General features: G+C 59.5%; 1 protein-coding gene across 1 annotated transcript in view; it reads right to left on the reverse strand.

Moving 5' to 3' along the window:
• GAPDHS (glyceraldehyde-3-phosphate dehydrogenase, spermatogenic) overlaps positions 1-429 on the reverse strand; it is a 7,251-nt gene extending 6,822 nt beyond the window's left edge. Inside the window, exon 1 of the mRNA XM_069079567.1 lies at positions 183-429. Within this exon, the coding sequence (XP_068935668.1) occupies positions 183-429 (247 nt within the window). The remainder of the gene's footprint in view (positions 1-182) is intronic.
• Between the last annotated feature and the right edge of the window lie 531 nt (positions 430-960).

Below are 960 nucleotides of genomic sequence, written 5' to 3' on the forward strand. Positions count from 1 at the left end.
CTTCCTTCCTTCCTTCCTTCCTTCCTTCCTTCCTTCCTTTTTTTGGTGGAGGGAGGGGCATCTCTCCTCAAAGGATCGGCTGCGGCGTGATTTCAGCCTCCATGTCGCCCCTGTAAGACCTCAATCTATGGGAGCAGATGAGCTGGGAAGGAGCGTCTGTCCACGCCTCGGAGAGGAGGCACGTGCTGTCCGCCAGAATCCCCCTCGGACCTTGAGGGCTCTGGGAGGCTCGCTCAGAGCCGACCTACACTGTAGCTCCTTTTCCGGGCCAGTGGGGCAGTGACCTGGGCGCTGGGGGTGGGGGTGGTGTCGTGCAAGACCCCTCAGGTGGCTCCGGTCCACGCGCCCCTGCCTTAGGCGAGGTGGCTTACCGTGTCGCCGCAGCTGGACCACGGTGACATTGGTGAGGATGACGTCTCGTTTCAGCATGGCCTCAGCCTCTCATGGCATCTCAAATTCTCATGGCCCACGTTCACCCTGCGTCCCCGCCGTGATGTTACTGAGGCTTCCCGCTGCCCAGGTTCCTGGGTTCTCGGGGGTCGGGTGGTGTCGTCACAGTGCCCTTTTCCGCTGAGCCGCACCCTGACCTCACAGAAGAAGGTACTCCCTAGGGCGGGGGAGATCTGAGGTAGCGTCCGTCGCTCATCTTGTCGTGCCATCTTCTCCCTAAAAGACTAGGTAGTACACGGGGTCTACACTAGGCAAACGCTAGACCCACATAGAAGGAAGATGAGCCTCGTTTACACCCAGCAGGAGAATGTGGTGAATGCGAAGGGTCTCGGTCTCGGCACAAAAGTACCTCCTCGCTGTAACCTTGCCCTCTGAGGTGGGCGATGCTGTGCTCAGGTCGTGTCCCACTCCCTCTCCCCAGCCACTGTGATTTGGTGGTGAGTCTTGGGGACGGGAAGGGAATGGGCTAAGCACCTACTACATGCCAGGTGTTGTGCTAAACACTCGACA

Source organism: Petaurus breviceps, unplaced genomic scaffold (genome assembly GCF_028583685.1).
Source record: "Petaurus breviceps papuanus isolate PSGF00001 unplaced genomic scaffold, PetGlider_PUasm1.0 91041, whole genome shotgun sequence".
NCBI classification, from domain to species: Eukaryota; Metazoa; Chordata; class Mammalia; order Diprotodontia; family Petauridae; genus Petaurus; species Petaurus breviceps.